The sequence below is a fragment of the Gekko japonicus genome, unplaced genomic scaffold, assembly GCF_001447785.1.
Source record: "Gekko japonicus isolate JY-2015 unplaced genomic scaffold, Gekko_japonicus_V1.1 scaffold5, whole genome shotgun sequence".
In the NCBI taxonomy this organism is placed as follows: domain Eukaryota; kingdom Metazoa; phylum Chordata; class Lepidosauria; order Squamata; family Gekkonidae; genus Gekko; species Gekko japonicus.
The window spans coordinates 1,746,975-1,768,725 of NW_015168652.1; the positions used below are offsets into that span (position 1 = coordinate 1,746,975).

The 21,751-nt window shown below is 42.5% G+C and overlaps 1 protein-coding gene across 1 annotated transcript in view; it reads left to right on the forward strand.

Annotated features, from left to right (window-relative positions):
- Positions 1-21,751, forward strand: part of RELN (reelin) — a 585,476-nt gene that overhangs the window by 386,283 nt on the left and 177,442 nt on the right. The window contains exons 23-25 of the mRNA XM_015415052.1: positions 1,378-1,490; positions 8,323-8,460; positions 9,745-9,931. Coding sequence (XP_015270538.1) covers positions 1,378-1,490; positions 8,323-8,460; positions 9,745-9,931 — 438 coding nt within the window. The remainder of the gene's footprint in view (positions 1-1,377; positions 1,491-8,322; positions 8,461-9,744; positions 9,932-21,751) is intronic.

Consider the following 21,751-nt stretch of genomic DNA (forward strand, 5'->3'; position numbering starts at 1 on the left):
CACATGTGCACTCATGTGATGCATATGTGCACGTATGTGTGCATGTGCATATAGGCAAAAATCACCCAAAAAACCTTCCTAGCAGGAGGAATGGATCTGCAGGTTCAGACCGCCAGTCCGTTCTGCATGCGCTCCCAGCGTTTAGACATCTGGCCATGTGCAATGATTGCACGGGGAACCAAAAACACCACTTGTGAGTGGTGCCTTTTTAACCCGGCTCCAAGTTGTCCTAGGACAGGGTGAGTGTGCTTGGGGAACACCTGACAGATGTAGCTGTGTGACTACAGCCATTTGATCCGGACGGGAGGGGTGGCTATGTCAGGCCAAACTGCTTGTGTGATCACACCCATTGTGGGTGAGTATCTATGTCAAGGCCTTACTGGCAAGAGACTGAAACTCCTTCTGGGATGTACATATTGCCCAATCTCTTTTGAGTTTTAGAAGACATATAAAGATCATTCGTATACAGCAGATGTGTGGCCTGGACTGAAGTTGACGAGGGTAGCTATTTGTCTGCTGTTTTCAGTTTTTATCTTGATTTTATTTATTTAGGTTTTTATCTACCTCCAGAGTCCTGCTTGAAACCCTTTACAATTAGCATAATAAATTATCAATATAAAAGCAAACGTGCAGGGTCATAAGAACAGCATAAAACTACACATAAAACAGACTTCAGACCAGAAGCAGACCGTAAAATAGCTGTAAAGATAAAACCTCTAATTAAAAGCCTGGGTAAAAGAAGTGCTTTGGCATGGAACCTAAAAAGACAGTAAAATCGAATCTCCAGTAGCCAGTCAGAAGCCCTACTGGGCAAAAGCCCCACCTGGCCTCACCCACTCTCTAGAATCCTTGGCGGGCATCAGGAATGGTGTCAGTGGGCACCATGATGCCCACAGACACCATGTTGGGGAACCCTGACACAAGGCATACTAAGCATCCTGGGCTGGACGAGAATTAGGGTTGCCAACCTCCTGGTGGGCCTGGAGATGTCCCTGAATTACAACTTATGTTCATACTACAGAGATCAGTTTGCCTGGAGAAAAAGGCAGCTTTGGAGGGCAGGCTGTATGGTTCCACATCCCTTGCTGAGATCCCTCCCCAAACTCTGCCCTCCCCAGGCTTCACCCCAAGTTTCTAAGAATTTACCAACCAGGAGTTGGCAACCTTGGCTGAAATCCACTGGAGCGATCTATCAAGACAACAGGCTGTAAACCATAGGCTCTCTAATTTCCACCTAAAAGCTTGCACCCCTGGCCACTCCCATGCTTTAATTATCTGCAAAGCCCTACTACTTTTCAGAAGTTGTACGTTAAACAGCAAAATGAAAGTTCATTTTTATGTCTTTGCACTAATCCTAATAGATTTGTTTTATTTTAGGAATGTCTTCCCAGCATGCCTAGTTGCCAAGAGTTTACATCAGCAAGTATCTACCATTCCAGTGAATATACACAGTGGCGGAGAGTCACAGTCCTTTTACCTCAGAAAACATGGTAAGACTACAAAACCTTCTTTGTAATAAAAGCATACTGTTGGGCGTGGGAGAGAGACACAACAGATTCAGCCATCTTTTAAAGCCATCTTTGGATTACTTTGATGATGCAGCTACATTAGTAGTCTTAGCAGTCTATTTTTAGCTTTGATGTCTATTAATGGTGAATGCCCTTTATTCAATAAAAGAAGTTCTGAAATTGGTTTGACCAGCTCAATTGTAGGCTAGAGTCCTGTAAAGTGGGATGTCTAAATTTAGACAAGAAAACTAAAAGCTGCTCTAATTATGCTTATGGCTCCAATGGTGGGAATGTGGATCTATAACCAGGACTGCACAGCTTGTACCTTCTTGTTTGCAGCCTGCTTAATCTATATAATACTAGCCTGATACCTGTGCTTCGCTACGGTATTTAAGTTCCGTAAATCCAGTTATAATACTGATCATGTGAAGTTTGAAAGGTAACATTTATTGTAGAAAGATTGTAGAAAGTGAGACATACGTACTTTTTTCTCTCTCTACCGAAGGACCTGTCTCTAGACCACAGTGGTTGTTCTGCCCTCAGGTGCTAGGATGGAGGCTGGGCCAGCAGCAGCACTAAGGCAATCCTGCTGAGCAAGCCTCCCTGATGGCTGTAAGCATTCCACCCTCTCTCCTACACCTTACAGGCAGCTGCCTGTCCAGTGTAGAGGGGGGGGGGTATTGCAAGCCATTGTGGAGGCTGGGCCAGCAGGATCGCTAAGATGTTACTGCTGGGGCAGGCTCCCTGATGGCTTTAAGCACATTGCACCCACTGCCTGTCAGGATTAAGAGGTGGGGGGAGCATGTTTGAAGGCATCAGGGAGGCTGGGCCAGCAGCATTGCTGCACCTCACGGACAGTTGGCAATTCCTGATTTCCTCAACTGTCATTAGCTTTCTGCAGTCTCCTGTAACTGTGTGTTTTTTTTACCTTAGAACACTGAGCTCTGCAGCTGACCAATCAGAGAATGGGGGGTGCAAGGAGGCAGCAGCCTGGCAGCCACATAGGAAACAATGGGGGAGCACATTTTACCCCTTTTGACCCCCTTAGGGGTTGAATTTCTAAAAATCTCTTCTTAGTGAGCATCTACGTCATGGTAGGAGGGCTGTCCCCAAATTTCGTGGTTTTAGGTCCAGAGGTTTGGCCTTGGTGTTGATTTTACGGTGAGGGGACTTTCTTTTATATAGATAGATGTGATAACCTGATAAACATGTTATTACAAAAGACACTATAAGTCTACATTTACACTATTCCCAGGCAAGCAAAGTTTGTGCAGTGAACGTGTTATGGCAGGAGGGGTACAGGATATGATAGCAGGTCCCGCATCCAACCTATGTGTGTTCATTAGTTTGAACAAACCCTACATATGTGTACGGGAGTAGGCTCTGTACATGGAATTGTTCAGACAAACATACATGGATATGGTTGGTACATGTATGTTGTCTTTACTGAACTATATAGGGGCAGGCCTGCTGCTATGATTCTGCCTTTCCCATATGCTTTCATTGTACACCTTCTGATTGCTGATCTCTCATCCAAATGAGAACTGACTATATAAAGCTGTCTTACAAATTTGTATTGCTCAAGGAAATTAGAAACTTAACTTTGGCTGGATCATATTGCAAATGAATAATAATTGTAATGTCTTTTAGCATTTCAAATGACCAAAATAGTGTGAGTAGATTTATTTCCATTAATGTATATCTAGATCATTTTAATCCATAGAAGTTTTCACAAGTTTTCCATGCTTCCAAAATGAAAAAGAACATATGATCAGTAGGTCCTTCTTTAGTCTTCTGTCTTTCATCATAATGCTATTGCTTACCTTCAGATCTGAATGAACTTGGTTTTAATATTATAAAATTTTTAAATCTCTCTGAGTTTCTTCAGTTGAAATTTCACATCACTCTATTGTTCCCACACACAATGGTGCATTACCCATTGCAGGGAAGATAGCTTACTTTCATTTTCCTATCTTCTTTTGTTGCTGTATTCAGTTAATCATTCACATTCACCTTCCAATTACAAATCTCACCAATTAATCTTTCCTTCAATTACTCTGTGATATTAGGATGTGTATCATGTATAAAAACTGTTGTGTATTTTTAGGAAATAAACAATTACCCACAATCTGAAACCTTTTGAGGTCACATTTGGCTTCATTATTATACCAGGATTGCCAGGCCCTGGCTGGGGATGGGGGAATTCCTTACCTGTTTTTTGCCACTTGGAGCGGAGGCGTAAGGAAAAAAAATTAAATGGCCATCAGGGCACCGTTATGATGTCACTTCCCAGGAAAACCCAGAAGTGATGTCTATGGTTTTAACCATAGAGTTTCCAGCGATTCCTAGAGAGGCATGACAGCAACTCCATATTATCCTGGATGTGATGTCACTTTGCTGCTGATAGTTACTTCCCATGTCCCCATCCCCCCCGTCTCCCCCCATCTTCCACAACCTTAATTCTACCCAGAGTGAGAAAGATTGGTTTTATATCAAGTCACTGAGTACAATTTAAGTTTGTTGTAGATCTTAAACAGGCATAACAACTTCCGCATCACTCAGTAAGTCACTGTAGATCCAGACCAGACTTCCTTCTACTTCCTATTTCCTGTCCTATCATAATACATCTCCCAGCAGGCAGTGCTTCCAACTCTGTTGTTATGGCCACTACTATACCCAAGAATACCACAATAGGACTTGGGCTTCTAATTTTCGTTTTCCTCCCAGCATTCCTCCCACACTTCCCTCACCATGTGATAAACTGAGCAAATATTCTAGGGGGTTCCTATATGCAAAATCTCTGTGGCCCTACAAGATCCCATGTTTCAATAAACTGCAGAGATTTGCCTGCTTGTCTATGGATCTGAATGTTCCCCAATTTTCCCCCCACATCAAATCAATTTTGAGCAAGGAATGTCTTTCCTTGAACATCATGTTGTTTTTTCAGCAACATATGCAGCTGTAAATCTAGTGCATCTGAGCACACAGGGCTTTAGAGGACCCTAGTGTTCCCTGAAATCTGCTGTTCCTGAAAATATGTGGTATGAGTAACTTGTGGTGGAAATATCAGCTAGCTGCACCTGCTCTTTGGAACGGTATTGTACATGAATTATACGTTTCTGAGACTGATGAAAATTAATTTCACTTTTATGGAAGGCATTTACATAAGAACAGGCTTAATGAGATACAAACAGCTGCCGGTTGCTGCCTTCATAAACAAATCAACACCTAATGACTGAGTTGCGGTATAATTGAGTAAATGTAATTAACAGTAACTCAGAAGGTAGCAAATATAATTTAATCAGCCTCTGATTCTTAGGTTCTCCTAATAGGTTGAATGGAAGCAGCCATCCTGTGTTAAATCTTGTATTCAAAAAGGTTATCAAAAAGGCATCATTCCTGGTTTGCTTGAAATAGTTGATGTATTTGAAACGTGGAATAATTCATGTTAAGATTTTGAAGCTGCAACAACATAACAATAGTTCCTTTTGTGATTGACTTCACTCACCAGGAAATGAGAGATGAAGGGGAATTATCATGGAAACAAGTGTTTTTACCACGCAACATGAAATAAGTTTAAGCATTACTAAATGAAGCGCATAGACCACTATAATTCATGTTTTCCAAAACTTTTATATTGCCACATCATCTTATTTTCTGAAGTCACCAAATGAACAGGGAGCAAATTTTTCTTCCTAAGAATGCTGCTAACACTCTTTCATTTTTAGTCTCAGGCTGTTTTAAAAACGTCAGTTACTGTTGTAAATATGGTAATCTTCATACGGTGTTGTCATGTAGAGGTATGACGCCTGTGAGAGAGGTTGACTTTGGGGAAGGAGAGAGATTATTTTTGTAAATTCTGGGAACTGGTGCTAAAATCACCCTGATGGAACAACTGAAAATTGCAGCAGTTTCCCACCCCACCCCCCCATCCACATAAGACCCAAACTTATTTTGTTACTCAGAACTCCACAATATGCTTCATCATGGCCTCCAATCATGCTCTGGTCCTCACTGTATCATGTACCCCTCTTTCACAGTCAAGAACACAGTCATGAAGGCCAAAATCTCGCACAGTACTTACAAAATATAAAGATGCATATTCTGCTGACTTTGCAGTGTGTTTTGTGTTCAAAAGTACAGAACACACTGCAAAGTCAGCAAAATATGCATTTTTAGATTTTGCAACTACTGTGTGAGATTTTGGCCTCCTTGACTGTGTTGTTGACTATGAAAGGGGCACAAAAGTGTCTCATGTTTCATATTTTTTTAAAAACCCCATGGGAATGCGAAGATGAAGAACTCAGGTCAGAAACTTAGAACATTGAAACAATTTAAAGTAGTCCCCTCACTACTACAAAAACAAAACAGATTTTAGAAAGTATCACATTTACAGTGCAACCTAAACATAGTTGTGCCTTTCTAAATACATTGAAGTAAATGGGTGTAGAACGGTGTCACTCTGTTTAGGACTGAATTGTTAATAAGCAAACAAATTATCTTTCATATCCCTCACTGCATTATACAAATTATACAAGCTACGTCTAGTCTATTCTGGTTTCATTGGGGTATTTTCGGCTTGATGAGTGAGACGTCTCTCCTTTGGTGTACCACAGCAACTTCTAAAAACACAATTCTAAAAAGAGCTCTAGGATGGGAAATCAATAACCTGTTATCTTCAGATAATTGACAAAATAAACAGTAAAGCTTCACACTGGATGTGTATGATCTGTTGGTAAATGAGTAGTTAGAAACTCCTTAATGTATAAGTAAAGGATGCAGTAGGCTATAATGAGTCATTCATAGCCATTATGATTATCCTGTAAGTGCTTTCTGTGTTCAGGAAGCATTAAATCTAGAGAACTGCCCATGTACATTAATTCTGTGTACCTAAGTCTACTTCAGACGTTTTCCTGTAAAAACTGACACTGAAGATATGCAAAAAAACCCTGCCGTTCCAGGTGAGAAGTTCATTTTGATGTAATTTCATTTTTAAAACATTGGAGGCAATAAAGGTTCCATTGCTACTAATTCTAGGCTGATTATGTAATCAATGTTGATAGCAATATTTACATTTGTTGTTCGAATTATACCCTATTAAGGGCAATGGAGCTTCTCAGTATATGGACCCAGGCTTATTAATGTGGATTGGATATCCTTAAGTTCTTAAATCATATTTTAAACCTTTTTGTCCACACAATTGAAGTTACTAATGGGTGACGTAAGGATGAATTGCCCAATCAAATAATGGCTCTCACAGACCCTGGGCTGTTTCAGCTCCTGAACCCAGCATAGGGGCAAGGCAGGAGCCCCTTCTCCCCCTGAACCAGGGTCCTGATCCAAAGTGGGCTCCAACTGCACTTTTACCTAGGAGTTGCTACTGGAGACTTGCAGTTGCACTATGGCTACAAGTGCCCATGGTGAACTTGTGTTAAACAAACATGTAGTTTTACCATTAAACATATCTTGGCCCCGGTCACACAGCAAAGTTGCCATGGGAGAGGCATGGGAGTCCCGCGATCACACCCCAACATCTGGGAAGCGCAGTGCTCCCGTGGCGAACCCGTGGCTCCCCTCTGAAGGTGCGGATTAAAAAACTAGTACTTACGAGGTACTAGTTTCCGGAAACCGTGGGCCAAGGGCGGGCGTCTGATTGCGTTTCCGGTGGACTTACGTGGCATCCGGCGCCCGTCTCCGCAGGTTGCGCTACAGCGCCCAACAGCGCATGTGCACAAAGAGCAATTGCTAGTGCGATCGCGTGGCGCGGCTTCTGTGCCGCGCTGCAGGATACCCGTCTGGTCGGCATCTCCCCCCTAACCACGGGACCTCAACCGCGACGCGTGCTCGGGTGGCCACACGTTAGTTTCCTCTGGGGCAATTAGCCATGCCTCCCCCCCACAATATCCAGCCCGTGTGACCAGGGCCCTTGTTACCTTTCACATAAAGGGATAACCATTGGTATGTGAACTGCAAAAGTTATAGCAAAAAGTTAGTATGAATCCATCTAAGTGGAGCTATTGCTATAGCTCTTTATTGTGGAAAAAATCAGTTCCATTTTATTTACTAGTAGTACCCTCTTACCCATATGAATGCTATTTAGTAGGGGAAAGAACCCTATTTTAAGAAAACCTTAAACTTGTGGAACATCCATGCAGGTTTCTTCAGTGACATTAATTTTTCAACCTGTTTCCAAAATTGTTTCAATTCAGAACATCAATTATCTCTTACATTGTCATTTGAATGCCTGTGTTCTCTGCAGTATGTAACAGTACAATCTTAAACAGAGTTTCATCCTTCTGAGCCCAGGGCTTAGAAGGGTATAACTCTGCTTAAGACTGCACCAAGAGTTTCCATTCAAACCTGTATTATAAGCTCAGTACCAGTTTATCTATTTCTGATTTGAAATATTTTGTTTTTTCTTGCAGATTTATATAAAAGTTACCATATCAGTTGGTTGAGGCTGGTCCTCTAAGATTTTTCTAGATTCTGTTTTGTAGATTTTTTAAATGTCTGTTGAGTGTTTTTATGTGAAGGCATTCTTATATGGGGTATTTTTATTATGGTCTTTTACATAATAATTATATGCTTACATTGTGTGTTGTTGATGTGGTTTTTATGATGTTTGTGCTAAAGCATTACCGAATTTTCCCTTGGAAGTGTTTGTTTTTTGCTGCTGGTTTTAACAAATGGTTGTGTTTTATGGATTTCTATTGTGCTTTTTGGAAACCATCTCAAATAATTATTGGAAAGGCAGTATAGAAATATTTTAAGTAAAACAATTATGGCACAGCACAAATACTTATTGTCTTTTAAGGTCCAGTGCCACGCGATTCCGTTGGAGTCAGTGCTATTACACAGTGCAAGATGAGTGGGCTTTAGACAACATCTACATTGGACAACAGTGCCCAAGTATGTGTAATGGGCATGGCTGGTGTGACCATGGCATTTGCAGGTACCTCATGTTTCTTGTTACACAGATTGGGTTGCTACTCACAACCTTGTAGTTACTTTTTTCTGAAAGGTGGGTAATCCAACATTTAAAGGAATTGTCTTGATGCCTGGGTTACTCTTGTCTTTCTTTTCCTATTTACAAAGGCTTGATGCATTGGCTCAGCCAGTAGCAAGAGACCCCATAGTGGCAATTAATAGTAGCAAGCAAATTAAAGGGCCAATGCTAATGTTAACGAGATCCACAGAAAAGTGTAGGATGAAAATATATCAAGCCAATAATGGTGTTGTCAAGTCACAGCTGATGTATGGAGACCATATGGGGTTTTCAAGAGAAGAGATGAACAGAGATGGTTTGCCATTACCTTCCTCAGCATAGCAACCCCAGTCTTCCTTGGTGGTGGTCATCCAAGTACTACTTAGCTTCTGACATCTGTCAAGATGAGGCTAGCCTGGGCAATCCAAGTCAGGGCAAAGGCAAAAATAGAAATAAGTATTATCTTAATGCTAAGAATAGTAGCCCATTGTTTAGACTGGCCTCACAATGATGTATTGCATGATTGGCAAATTTGGAAGAAGAAAAGAAAGTAAAGTCTGTAACGGAACCATAGTGGAACAGGCTGCTTCCATTCTTCATAATATGATTGCTGCATTTAGAGTGTTTTGGGAAAGGTTCAGTCTGTATTACCTTAATGCAAGCTTCAGTTTTCCCACATGAAATACCACGTTTATGAGATTTTTCTGGCTGCTTACTTTGTAGTGGTCCTACTGTGATTAAACTTCTTCAAAGAAAGTGGTTTGAATAATGCACTACAGATCCAACATGAACAGGGTTACATCATGGGTAATAATATTGACCACAACCTCACTGCACAGTAGTCGCAAGATGCCTCCCTCTTTCTGCACTGGAAATATCACTGCTGTGCCAAGAGTACATTTCACCTTGAAGTGTACAGTGGTCAATCTTCTCCAAGTTCCACGTACACAGCAGGATCAACCCAGATGCAGGGACCTTGGCCAGGTGGATACTTCAGTTTGAAGTGACGAAGGGCCTTACCTTGGAGTGAATGACCAATTGCACCTGTGGCCATACCACTGGGGGGGTTGCTGCCATCCTAGAAGTCACCTCTTTGTGTCCTCCTCTCAGTATGTGGAGCAAGTAACATATATCTAGTTATGTATATTCAGAAATTCCATGTTTGGATTGAACAGGCATGCTGGTATGCTTATTTCTTCAAATGCAGACATGTGTTTGAGCACCTGGTGGGGGGTTTTATGTTTCTTGCAGGTGTGATTCTGGATACCAAGGCAATGAATGTCACCCAGAAAATCATCTTCCTTCAACTGTAATGTCTGATTTTGAGAGTCCAAACAGTTTTGCCACAGAATGGCAGGAAGTAATTGGTGGAGAGATTGTAAAACCAGAAGAAGGCTGTGGGATCATCTCATCTGGATCTTCTCTCTATTTCCACAAGGTTTCTGTGTATACCTACTTAATGTACATCTGATTTTATCTAATCTAATGTAACTAAGAAGACAAATTCTGGTGGGTAGCTGTGTTGGTCTGAAGCAGCAGAACAAAATTTTGACTCCAGCGGCACCTTTAAGACCAACAAAATTTTATTCAAGGTATAAGCTTTCATGTGTATGCAGACTTCTTCAGATACAATGAAATGGAAATCACCAGTCCAGGCATATAGGTAGAGGGTGAGCAGTAAATTAGCATACAGCATAATGAAGATATTTAACAGATTCAGGAACCAAACAGGAATGACAAGGTTAGTTTATATGGTTACCATTTGTTTAGTTTTAATTCCAGGGGAAAATATAGTGAAGGAAAGAAATATGTCAAAATTGGAGGTTGATGGGCAAAGGTATCCTTAATTATAGAATGCTGAGACTAATTAACTGAGACCCTGCCATTACGCTCCATCCTTCTCAAGCACGGAGGCACCCTTATAGCATCTTCTTCTTTAAAGTGGGACAGTTGGCTGTGTAGAGTTATCTCCTCTGTCCCCACACCAGAGAAATACATTTCTAACCTAACAACATCAACTAAACCATCTCAGGCTTATTCACATGCTCATCGTCTAACATTGTATATGCTATTAAATGTCAACAATGCCCTTTGGTTCTCTACATAGGGCAAACAGGTTGAACCCTATGCCAAAAGATAAATAGACACAAATCTGGCATCAAGAATCACAAGACTGAGAAGCCTGAAGGAAAACACTTCAACCTTCCAGAAGATTCAATGGGTGACCTCAAAGTAGCTGTTTTATTACTAAGGAACTTCAGGAACAGACTAGAAAGGGAAATTGCTGATTTGCAAGTTATTACAACACTGAGAACAATGGAATCCCCAGGACTTAACAGGGATATTGGTTTCTTATCTTACTACATATGCTAACCTCATTCAGCCCTTACATCTGTATTCTTACCAATCCCCCAGAGGGGTCATATGTCCTCTTTATTTTATTTCTTATTTGGAATAATAAATTAGAATAATAGAATGTAATTTTATTTAGAATGGTAGATTGGAATGTATTTCTCTGGTCTGGGGACAGGGGAGATAAGTCTACACAGCCAATGGTCCCACTTCAAAGAAGATGCTGTAAGGTTACCTCCATGCTTGAGAGGAGATGGATGGAATGTAATGGCAGGGTCTCAGTTAATTACTCTCACCATTCCACAGTTAAGAATACATTTGCCCATCAGCCTCCAATTTTGACATATTTTCTTCACTGTGCCCCTACCCGTATTCAAACCAAACAAATGGTAACCATATTAACTAAGCTTGTTTTTCCTGTTTGGTCCTTGAATTTGTTAAACATCTTCATTATGCTGTATGCTAATTTACTGCTTACCTTCTTCTGCGTATATGTATGGACTGGTAATTCCCATTTCATTGTATCTGAAGAAGTGTGCATGCACATGAAAGCTTATACCTTGAATAAAACTAAGACAAATGTTACTGAGATATAAGATTAAAGCTGAGTTTAGATGATGTACAGGAGGAGTGGACTGTTTTTGGTATTGTACTTGGTAGTGTACTTCTTTTACTAGAATCAGCAAAGTACACTCATCCCTTAATAGTTGAGACAAAACTGATCTGTGTTACTGTTATGTTGAGTATATCCTGTTGTCTAAGAAAGGCCTTGTTGGTCTAAACCACGGCCCATCTAGTCCAGCATTCTCTACAGAAATTCAGCAGTGCCCACCAATTTCTGATCTAGTGTGCACTAATACAATATTGCCTTTTCATTAGAGGACAAACCATTTTAAAAAGAAGTAAGTAAATTAAACATCATGTCAGTAAAAAATGTATGCCTTGATCCTGCTGTTAAGGTGTTTAACAAGGAGTATGAGGTCACAAGAAGTCGGACTGAACAACAACATGGTTCACATTGTAAAAAATATGACCCTCTCAATTACTCTCCTCACAATTCTCTGTTCTTGAAGGTACCATTATTGTAAAGCATTTCCTAATTAATTTACTTCAGTAATAATAAATAATAATTTGTTTATAGTCACACTTGTTTATAAATTGTCTCAACATGAAGACCAGGATTTTCCTCTTGCTTTTTTGCTTGCTTTTTCTTCTTGTTTTCTAGAAGTTCTAATTGTCTTGAATCACAGGACCATGTTCACAACAGTGGCTATCGTAAATTTGTGTAATCCTTTTTTATTCGGTACAGCAGATCCCCAGCGTGACCCGTGTAATATATATAATTAAAGGCTATAATCTGTATGTCAATTTTGGAATGAACAATTTTTAAAAATTATTTCTGATATAGGAACTGTAGCATTTAATTCCAGTGATTAATAACATGAATCAAATTCAGCTTTGCTCTGCTGGCCTGACTTATCTGTTTTTGATATTCTCTTTGAATTGGCTATAGGCATGTTTGCAGCATCTTACTCTTTTAATTAGCCCTCCTTCCTATTTCCTTTGTGATTGCTGTAACTGGAGGCCTTTTTTAATTAACTTTAATTGTGTAGTAAGTCATCCCGTGGGTGGAATGTATTTCACGTTACAAGTGTGACAGAGACAGCAGTCCTATCTGGGATTGTCTCTGCTCTTCATTAGGGGATTGAGACACTGGTGCTGTCACAGGGAGTGCAGGCTACTCTAACATGGTACCAAGGTACTGGAAGCTGGTGCATTGTAGCATGTGACTCACCTATGGCAAATAACAAATGATATTTATTTCTCCATACTCCCCAAAGCTGAAGAAAGGATGGCAGAGAAATTATAGAAATATGCCCTCTTCGTGGTCAGACGCTTATGTGTCTTCTGCTTGGTGGAGAGAGGCCCCTCCTCCGTTATGTGATCATCCCAAGTAGTACGTGAATTAGTGCTCTGTTTAGATGAGAACACCTAGACATAGTGTTCTCCTTCGGTGGAGGAAGTCATCCAGATTGTTTAGGTCATGCCACTTCCAGCTCCAGGCAGGGTTTTGCAGGTTTTTGCGAATCTCTTACTGGCAAGATCAAGGCCGACCCTCCAGGTTGAATAGCCCTGCAGCTCTGGCAGGAGGTTTCCAGCCTAGCTCTACTACTTGGAAATATTGTTAAGATCAACCTTGGACTCAAACTTTGTTTGGATTACTCACTGTTCAGGATGGATGAGGAGAGATCTCTGACTCCTTCGGGAGCAACGAAAGTGGTCCCTGTAGGGACACAAAAGAAGATTCTCTGAGGGAGAGGCCCCTCCCACCTGAAACTTCAGGCATAGGTCGCCATGAAGCCTGAAGGACCTGAACCTTCTGGTCTGGTTGCAGCCTCCTCCCTAGCAACACTGGAGGCCTCCAGTGGTAGGTAGCATGTTATGGCTGGGCTGGCGGACACGGTGTGGGATGGCTCCTTTCTAGGCAGCTTGGAAGCTTTGGGGCAAGCAGGAACATTGCAGGAGACTTCAGATGGTGAGAGACACGCCCCTTGGCAGGACAGTGATTTTGCTTTGATCCACAATCTAGACCCCAGAGTAAGTGTTAGGATGGGGGAGAGTTTGGTGATGCAAGGGCCTCTCCAAGCAGCCTGTTGCCAGTAGAGCAATGACCAGACGGTGACAAACATTGCGGCCGCACCATTCCCCCTGCATTTTTAGTGCACCCCCGGATTGGATGCTACAGGCTTATAGGCTGCCCTGGGCCTTTCCACCTTCTATGATGTTGCTGCAGGAGAACCAGATGGGCCTGCAGATGTTTGGGACCCTGGCTACTGCCTGGATCTTGGCAGTCACTAGCAAATGGGCTGGGGAGAGCAGGAAGGGCAAGGAGCAGAAAAGAACTCACTCCAGTAGAGGCAATCCTTCTCCCTCCCTACATGGGTCATCCTCCTCTTCGGGAACCTCATCACTGCCTCCTCCACTGGCCAAAAGAGTTAGAGGCCAAGCAAAGTATACCTCTAGGCAATTTTCTGAGGCATTAGAGCAGGGGTGGCCAAACTTGCTTAATGTAAGAGCCACATAAAATAAACGTCAGGTGTTTGAGAGCCACAAGACATGAACAAATATTACACACACATTTTATTGGAGAATATGCAGATTTGCTTTTTATTAACATTAAATAAAACTGCCAAAAATAAAAACAAAAGGAGTAAAAACAGATATTGATAATGATATTTATTTGTCTAAGAGAGAGAAGAAGAGAGAGGTGAAAAGAAAGAATGAAAGAGGTGGAAAAAAGAAAGAGAGAGAGAAACAAAAAAAGCAAATAGCTGGAGAGGGGGGGAAGGAAGGGAGAGAAAGGAAGGAAGGGAGAAAGTGAAAGAAAGGTGGAAAGAAAGCAAATACATGGGGGAGGGGAAAGAGAGAAAAACAAAGAAAACAAACAGATGGGGAGGGAGAGGGGAGGAAGGAAGAGTAAGGTGGAAAAAATGAAAGAGGTGGAAAGAAAGAAAGGAGAGAAACAGAAACAAAGAAAGCAACTAGATGGGGAGGCAGAGGAAGGAAGGAAGAGAGAGAGAAAGGAAGGAAGGAAGGGAGAAAGAGAGAGAGAAAGGTGAAAAGAAAACAAATCAATGGAAGATGGAGGAAGGAATGGGAAGAGAGAGAGAGATGGAAAGGAAGCAAATAAATGGGAAAGGTAGGTGAGGAAGGGAGAGGTGGAAAGAAAGGAACTAACTTTAAATGTGTTCTCAAACCCCCGCCCCCCTACACCAGCCAGCTTGTCTTGGGAAAGGGATTTAAAGAGACAAATGCCTTCTCCAAGCTGACTGGCAGGGGGGAGGGGCTTTGTGAATGCATTTAAAGTTGCTTTCTTTGTTTCCCCCCACTTCAAGCCTACCCAGGGAGGGGAACATTACCCAGATGGGGAAGGGAAGATTGGGGAGGCATGCCTTCCCTACGCTTCCCCAGCAGCCCTACTGGGAGCCACACAATATGTCTGAAAGAGCTGCATGTGGCTCCTGAGCTGCAGTTTGGCCACCCCTGCACTAGAGGATGAGAGGTCTCTCTCAGCAGGAGAGAGACAGGCCTCCAGAAGTAGTGAGAAATTAATCCATCAAGGATTGCATACACCTCCCCCAAGTTCAGTTTCTGAGTTGGATGAACTCGTGGAATCACTTTGATCTATTCTGATCATACAACAGGACGACTTCCTGACATCTCTGGACCTCAGGGAGGTTTATTTGCATATCTCAATACACAGTTGGTTAAGACAATTTCTCCATTTTCCTTTCAGGGGCAGCACTTCCAACAGAAGGCTCTCCCCTTTGGCCTTTCATCTTCCCTGCGAGACTTTACCAAAGTACTGGTTATGTTAGTTGCAAGCTTACATCAACAGGGAATTCATATCTATCCATATGTAGATGATTTCCTGATCAGGGCAGGGGATCTGGTGACAACGGTCAGAAATACTGAGATTACAATGGAAGTGCTTCAAGCACACTGCTTTTTTATTAACATGCAAAAGAGCCATCTAAATCCTTCCAGGTGTTTGATCCACTTGGGGGCCAGGATACAAATGAAGCTAGCCAAGATGTTCCTGCCAAGAGAAAAACAGGGAAAGATTATAAAGGGAGTGAAACAAATCCACCGAGTGAGTTCAGTGGATCTCATGGATCTAGCAACAGGCCTAAGACTCCTGATCTCTATGATAGACCTAATCACTTGGGCCAGGTTCCATGCCAGACCTCTGCAGTGGACACTACTCCTCTACCATAGGGACATAAGGAAAAAGAAACAGAGGCGGGTCAGGCTAAGCAAGACCTTTAAAAAGTATCTGGCATAGTGGAAGTTCATCTCAAACCTAGCAAAGGATGTGAGTTTCCTCTGGTCACATCATCTAGTTCTGACAACTGATGCCAGCGCAAGAGTTTGGGGAGTTCATTGCCTGGGGCAGGTAGCTCAAGGCAAGTGGAGTTCAGGGGAGTTAACCCACAGCATAAACTGGCTGGAACTATGGGTGATCAGACTTGCACGCATGAAGTTTTCCCATCTCCTAACAGACAAAAGTGTATTGGCGCACACCAACAACGTGCCTGCCAAGGCACATGTCAACTGACAAGGGGGAATGAGGTCGAGGTCACTGTCCAAGGAGTCCAAGCTTCTGTTCTACTGGGCGGAGAAGCATCTAGCCAACATCAGAGCAGAATATCTGAAGGGTTCATCCAATTTGGAAGCAGATTGGCTGAGCAGAAGGGATGTTGACCCTGGAGAATGGAGCCTGAATTGGAGTGTGTTTCAGCAGGTGACAGCTCAGTTTGGAGTCCCAGTCATGGACTTACTAGCATCTCGAGCCAACAACCAGGTTCGCAAGTTTCTAATGAGATTGTACGATCCCAGAGCAGAGGCCGAGGAGGCCCTGTGGTATCCATGGTCAAGAGGGCTTCTTTATGCCTTTCCTCCAGCAGTCCTGATAAACAGACTCATCAACAAAATTAAAAAGGTAGATGCGGAAGTGATCTTCATAGTGCCCTTTTGGCCCAGGAGGACCTGGTTCTCAGACCTGGTACAAATATCTGTGTCTCCTCCTTGGAGACTTCCAGTTGTTCAAAGTCTGCTAATGCAGGGACCAGTTTGTCACCCTGACCCAATTTGGCTACAGCTGACAGCCTGGAGATTGAGCACATGGACTTAGAGAAGGCTGGTTTCCTTTCAGATATTATAGATACCATGGTCCAAACTAGGAGATCAGCCACAAGGTGCATCTATGGCCATACCTGGAAAACTTTTAGAGGTTGGGCAATCTCCAAAAGAGTGAACCCATTGAGACCATCTTATAAGCATGTGGTGTTGTTCCTGCATGATGGGTGGAAGCAAGAGTTAGGCCTAACATGCTAAGAAGACTGGTAGTGGCACTATCTGCAGTCCTAGGACAGGACAGGTTGAAAGGTTTGTCATCTAACAAGTATGTGAGACATTTCCTCAAGGGTGTGACACAGCACCACCGGTCAGACTCATGTTTCCAACTTGGAGTCTTTCTAGGGTGTTACAAACCACCATTGGAACCCCTGAAGTCAGTGGCACTGAGGTCCTTGTCATGGAAGGTGGCCTTCTTGGTGGCAATTACATTGGCAAGAAGGGTCTCAGAGTTAGCATCCTTGTCAGTGAGGAAGGAGTTGTGTGTTTTTCACAAGGACTCAGTGATATTAAGAACAGATTCTTCCTTTGTGCCAAACGTGAACTCCACTTACCACGTAAACCAGCAGTTAGTGTTACCGTCCTTCTGCCTAAAGCTGGTGCATCCTAAGAAAAAGGCATGGCATAAGGTGGATGCCCGCAGAGCTCTGCATACCTATCTGGACAGCACAAAGAATTTTAGACTTACAGACTTCTTGTTTGTCTCTCTCACTGCAATCCAAAGCTGGACAAGAAGGTCTTGAAGGCCACAGGGTCAGGATGTGTATCACAAAGGCATATGAGGCTCTGGGTGCGCCCAAGAATGTTACGGCGCATTCTACCTGATCTGCTGCGTCCTCTGCAGATTTTTCTACAAAGAACTCAGTGGAAGAAATGTGCAGAGCTGCTATGTGGTCTAGGTTCTCAACCTTTTTAAAGCACTACAGAATAGATCAGTTATAATCTGAGGAAGCATCACGAGTTCACCCCTGTAATTATCTCGGGGTATTTTTACATTCTACACTACACTCGAGTTCACCCCTGTAACTATCTTGGGGTATTTTTTGTTTCCACATTACATTTAGGTCACCCTGGTTTTGCCCCACACTTGTCCCGGGATAAACAGATGCTGTTATAACCAGGGATAAATGCAAGGTGTTGTGTTGCGAGTTGAACTCTGATATAACCAGGGATGAGATCCAAGTGCAGAAAAGACCGGAGACTCGCAAAAATTTGCATAGCCCTGCCTGGAGCTGGAAGAGACGTGACCTAACCAATATGGAAGACTTTGCCCCACTGAAGAGAAAAAACCTTCAGCTGGTTCCATTGTTTTGTTCTGGATTACTCTATTCAGGCCTGATTCAGGTATAAGTGTACACTTAAGAAACCCAAGACATCTAGTTAGCTTTCCTATACCAGATCATTTACCTCCTATACCTCAGTAACACTAAAGGTTCATTCTGGGTATAGTACACAAGTAAATACTATTAGAGAATCTCTGTTTACCATCTAAGCTTGTTTATTAAAGCATAATCATTGCATTCTTAACATAGACTAAATCTACATAGATACTTATAGGAGGTCAATTACATGAGTCCATAAGAGTTTCTTACCCCAAAAGTAAGCAGGTCACATGCAAGGAACCCTGTCTGAGAAGAAGCTTTCAATCAATCAATACAACTTCCCCTATTTATAGGATTTTAAGATCATCTAACAATAGCTAACTATACCACTTGATAAGGGCACGTATTCTTGACTAACTCATCTTATTTTTAATGATTTATTTTAGTTTTTCCAAAATATACAGCCATTAATATCAGTACAAATTACATTGAGTCTAACAGTGTTCATTTTTTTAAACCATTCATATACTCTCGACCATCGTTCCTGAAACACAAACATATCTTTACCATGTAATAAAGTGGTTAATCAATCCATACTGGAGTCTTATCAAAAAGCCTTGGCATCAGATAGAAAGAAATTACTCATGAACAAGGGGAAAACTGCATGTGATTGGATGATATGCAGTCTTTCTTATAAAAATATAAGTATGGGTGTAAAAAAGAGAATCTATAAAAACTGGTATTTGCTAGAGAATATTCCTTTATGTGATTTAAAAAAATCTATTATTGCTTTTAGGAGAACTAAGAATCTGAGGGAACATCTAGTTCATAGTAACATCCATAAATGTGTTAGTCAAGAAATAGTTCTAATCCTCTTCAGGGACATTTTGCCTGTGAAAAGTGTAATTGTTGTAAGTTAACATGTAATATGAAATACTTTATTAACCCCTTAGATAAGAAAAAAATACATACTGGCCCCGGTCACACGGGTCGGATAACATGGGGGGGGAGGCGGGGCTATTTGCACCACCGTAATTAGAGCTGCCAGAATGCGATCCCAAGTGTTGGCAGCATGCCATGGTTCCTTTGCGCCTGCACCTCAACGAGGGGCCGGAGGGAAAAGCCGCGGCCGGTGTGATCACACCGAGGGATTCCAGAGGCAGCCCATGGCAAACTGATTGCTAGTACCTTCAAACAGGTAGTTTTTTATCGCGCATTTTCAGCGGTACGCCATGGGTTGGCCACGGGTGCGCTCCACTTCCCAGATGTTGCAGTGTGATCATGCCCGGAAAATCTGCCATTCAATCATCACTCTCCCACAGCAAATGCTACGTGTGAACGGGGCCACTAAAGGATTTCACTCTACACAGGTTGTGTGTGTGTGTATCCAATGCCCCTCTAATAAACTTTATGTTGGGGAACAACTAGAAATTTAAGAACATGCATAGCAGAACATAAAAGTAATATTAAATTGAAAAGAACAAGTGCCTCATTGGCTAAATACTTTATTGAAAATAATCATGGTCCCTCTGATTGGGGGGGCTGGGCAGAAATTAACGTACTGAAAAAAGAAGCAAATTGGATTGTTAGACTCCAGACTCTGACACCTAAAGAGTTAAATTTGTCTCTAGAATTGTATCAGTTACTGTTTAAAAAAATAGAGAGAGATTACATCAACTAAATACCAGAATATAGTAGAATCCTTCCAGTGGCAATTTGCTGCTGATTTTGTACTCCTTTTGAAGAATTACTGCAAAACAGGTTTATAACATTCATTTAGGTACAGAAAAAAACTCTTTTAATTTTGAGCCAAAACCTGTTGGATGCTGGACAGCATTATCTTATCTCTTATTTACAGGGAGTTTCTTTTCCTCATGCAATCTCAAAGACAAGAGAAGCTCTTGCCATTTTGTATGTGATTGATATTTTTCAACCTGGATTTTTGACCTTTGATAATTTTAACTATGCCATTATTTAGAGTCCCCTGGTGAAGCTTGTTGGTGAAATGTGTAGGGAATTCTTTGGGCATTTTAACTGAGTAATAAAAAAAATTACTTGCTTTTGCACCATCAGCCTTCACCTTATTTTTTGTCTCCTCTATTTCTGGCCATACCCATGACAATAGGCCTGTGGAGAAGCTCTAGCTTTGGAATCTGGTGGGATAATATGCAAAAGTCGAGTATTCTTGTTTCCCAAATATGTTCTCTTCCTACTGTTAATGTCCACATTTAGCCCAGTTCTAGCTGTTTTAGGACCTCATAACTGAGTAGAATCATTACCAGTTTTCCATTATAAGACGTAATTCAATGGTGTTAGAGAGGTAATGTTTTAACCTGCAGATTTACAGATAGGAATGCATATAAAATCTAGCAAGGTCTGGATTAAATTGGAGTAGGTATTTTGAGAGGTGATTTTCTGTGAAATAAACAGAAGGTCAGTGGGCTTCAGTAGTCCCTTTATAAAGAGCATCAGATAGTTTGATAAACCACTGTCACTCAGATCTTGTCGAGTGCCTGTCAAGAGGCTGAGAAAACAGTCATAGGAAAGGCAAAATAAGTATGACAAAGAAATCATGGATATGTTTTGAAGTAACTGCATTTGTACAGAGCCCTAGTTTGCAAATGATATTTTTCAGTCGAACTAGGAGTATTCCTGTTTACTCCCTAGTGCAGAGGTGTCAAACAGCCCCTGCAGGGCTTGTATACAGCCCATGAACAACTGGCTGTCTCCTGCTTCCTTCTCTGAGGCTTCCCTCCATCATTGTTGGCTGTGCCCTTAGGAGAAAATATAGAGGTCTCAAAATAGGGTGCACGGGAGTTTACTCCTCCTCTTCCTTCTCCTCCTCTGCCACCGCCTGCAGGGTCCTTTCTAGAACAGGCAGGCACTTCAGGATCTCCTCCACGACCTCATTGCTCCTTTTATCCTCCCCCAGCTCCCTTCCCCATTGTGTCCCCGCCTCCTTGTTTCTCTTCTATCTCACTGATGTCTGCCTCATTCCTGCTCTGGGTTTGGGTCCAACTTGTCCTCCTGGGCTTTGGGTGGCCTGCAGCCATCAAGCTTGTTATTGCCTGCTTCCAGGAAGTGGGCCTGCTTGCTGACCCCATTTCAGCCTCGGCCTGGCTAGCATTTGGCCCTGCTGGGGGTTTGCCTCTGTACTTACCTGGAGCCCTAGCTGCCAGGGCCAGCTGCCAGAACATGCCTGCTGACTCCGTCATGCTCTGTCCTTCTCCAGGACCTGGGCAGGTGAGACCCGACTTAAAAAGAGTGTGATGCAGGTGGTTCGGGGCTGGCATGTTCCAAATCCTCTCCAAAGTGAGCTGCTGTTTTTTCCCCTCTGAGTTTCCCTACCCACATAATCTGAAGCAGCCCTACCATCCCTCTTGCTCCATGCACAGCCTGAGTAATGAGATGGCATCCTCTTGCTGGGCTTCTCCTCTGACTGGAGGGCTGCAACCTGCTGCTTCATGCATGCAACACTTGGCTTTTGCCACTGCAGCACAAGAAGGAAGCCAGCCTGTTTCCCCCAGCGGAAAGTGACCCTCTACCACCCTTCCAGTGCAAGATTCAGAGGCGTTGCTTACTTGGAGTGGCTTTTCAATCCCTCGCAGAAACCCCCTTTCCTAGTGAGAGGCAGTGCCTGCTTCCCCCCCCCCCCCTTTCTTCACAAAGCACAAATGCCCCTCTAAGCAGACGTATCCAAAGGTGCCCTGGGGGAGTCTTCTGGCGCTGGCATGTGCGTGGTTGGTGTGTACTCCCCTTGCCTTCTCCTCCTCCTTCTCTGGACTCCCTGCCTCAACATCCCTCTCACCATTGACCATCAAAGTTTTTTTCCTATCTCGCCCCCCCCCCCCCGTGCTGCTTCTGCTCTTTTTCTCTACCCCTTCTCA